Source organism: Rhyacophila brunnea, unplaced genomic scaffold, assembly GCF_057557595.1.
Source record: "Rhyacophila brunnea isolate RB1 unplaced genomic scaffold, BYU_Rbru_1.0 scaffold_3, whole genome shotgun sequence".
NCBI lineage: Eukaryota > Metazoa > Arthropoda > Insecta > Trichoptera > Rhyacophilidae > Rhyacophila > Rhyacophila brunnea.
The window spans coordinates 36,346,263-36,348,369 of record NW_028232965.1 but is presented as its reverse complement, the minus strand read 5'-3'; the positions used below and the strand labels follow the sequence as shown (position 1 = coordinate 36,348,369).

Sequence of the window (2,107 nt, the reverse complement as noted above, 5' to 3'; positions counted from 1 at the left end):
CCATATTTAACATTAAAAAAAATTCTAGCAATATTTTTTAAGAACATCATGCATACCATTATTTATTTTCCAGTAAGTGCTACTGCCACCATCTTGGAAAACAGCGGGCTATTTAAAAATTCCAGACATTACAAATAAGAGTAGGTACATGAGATATACAGTTAATAAAAGAGTATTAGCACAGTCATCACTTCAATAAATTAGTTAATGTGTACCTATGGTGTATTATTTTAACCTTAAATTACTGGACTAGGTTGCGTTATATTATAGTAACAAACACACGTGGCCAGTTGTTTTATCGTGGGTATTTGAGAAAATTATAAGTTTATTATAAATAATATTGTTGCATTGAAAATGATCTTACATTGTTCTCCAAATAATATTTAATTATTGATTTTTAAAGCGGCAGAAAGAGACGGGGTTAATAACATCTGCCAAGTATCATTTACTTCCACATTTACCACACTTTCCAGGTAAATTACCTATACCCAGACACTTCGCACTTCGAGTAATGATCGATAAACACCCGGCCTACAGGTATAACTAAGGATGTTCCTCTACAAGCTATTGGAAGCTTGAATATTGGAATACTCATAAGTTGTTATCGAATGCGCGTGGCTTAACGGCCATAATTATTAGGAGCGTTTGTGTCCATTTGTGTCATCCACTCTCATGTCTTTTGGACATCCCGCATTGGAATATTGAAGCAAATATTGGATGCCACATTGAGAATGCTGTCCGACAATAAAACAAACTCAATAATTTGATAGTAGGTAAGTTAAGTACCTACTTGAAAATGGTGCTAATTTCTAATTTTAAATACCATCTTGTCACTAGAAAGTTTACCAGATCTTTTGTTGAATGATGCTACGGCCATGTCAATCACTCACCTCAGACATAGCTGGTATCTTTCAAAGGAATGGAGTCGCGATCCTCAACAAGTGAAAGACGCAAAGGTCAGTGATATCCAGTATTTAAATTGATTTAAATTGTTTTTGTGAATTAATACGAGTTTATGCCACTTCAATATTATGTGAATTCGGTGATATTGTATCTAATCTAAACAGTATACCAAAATGATAAAAATGTATACCCAATACCTACGGTATATTAATCAATTACGTGATTACCGCTTCAGTGTTAACACCTTATTCACGATGATGGCAAAGTTGGTGTATTTGTGGTTGGCCCTTGCCGCTGTGGTCCTCGTGGAAGTCCAGAGCAAACACTTTGAGATGGGAAACAAGACCATTGGAGACAGACAACTCCATTACGAAATCGTCCAGAAGTCGTCTTCTCTCCAGATCGTCACCAAGGATATCAAGTGGCCAGGTCCAGGGGAAACCGGCGCCATCATCACATACATCCAGGCTTATGATCAATTCATCCACATAAATGGAGGCTACGTCAGTTTACTCGGAGGGGGAATCCAGCAGAGATCTGTCGACCTTCATTTCGAGTCTCAGCGAGGATACGGATTCAACTTTATCCTCGAAATCTGGGGAAACTAAAAAACACCTTACTTTGGCTGTGTATATATGAATGATGTCTATATTGTTTTTCATAAGCTATAAAAAACATTAATAAATCATAATAATTATGACCATTTCAAAAACGCAAATGATTAATTATTTTGAGAATTTACTTAATGGCTTAATATTATTGATATTAGATAATATTATGTACAAATAATATTCCTAATAAATTGATGTGAATATAAATATTAGGTAGGTATCTTGTATTCTGAGCGATGTAAAAAAATGTACTTATTTTAAAACATTAAAAAGAAAAAATATTTTTAAAACTTACAATTTCAAAAAAATGTTATAAAATGTGAATAGGTTAAAAGATCCCATCTTATTAGGTACTACGTATTATTTTATGGTCATATCTAATATATAAAAATCAATATTTGTTTGTTGGTTTGTTTGTTTGTTCGTATTTTATGCGCTGCCATACCGTTCATCTGATTGCGATAAAACTTTGTCAACTTATTACTTGCACTTTCCCGAAGAGCATAGGCTATATCGTATATATATAAATGAATGTCTGCCTGTCTGTCTGTCTGTCTGCCTGTCTGTCCCGTATGCGTTCCTATACTATTCAT

General features: G+C 34.1%; 1 protein-coding gene across 1 annotated transcript; it reads left to right on the top strand.

The window, feature by feature from the left end:
• The first annotated feature begins 1,157 nt into the window (after positions 1-1,157).
• On the top strand, positions 1,158-1,511 carry LOC147068290 (putative salivary secreted peptide). Its single transcript, XM_085953224.1, has one exon. It carries the CDS (start codon positions 1,158-1,160, stop codon positions 1,509-1,511), a length of 354 nt encoding a protein of 117 aa, XP_085809350.1.
• Positions 1,512-2,107: the final 596 nt, after the last annotated feature.

Excerpts from the sequence above, each read along its gene's own strand:
- LOC147068290 (XM_085953224.1), top strand. The coding sequence starts at position 1,158 with ATGATGGCAAAGTTGGTGTATTTGTGGTTGGCCCTTGCCGCTGTGGTC.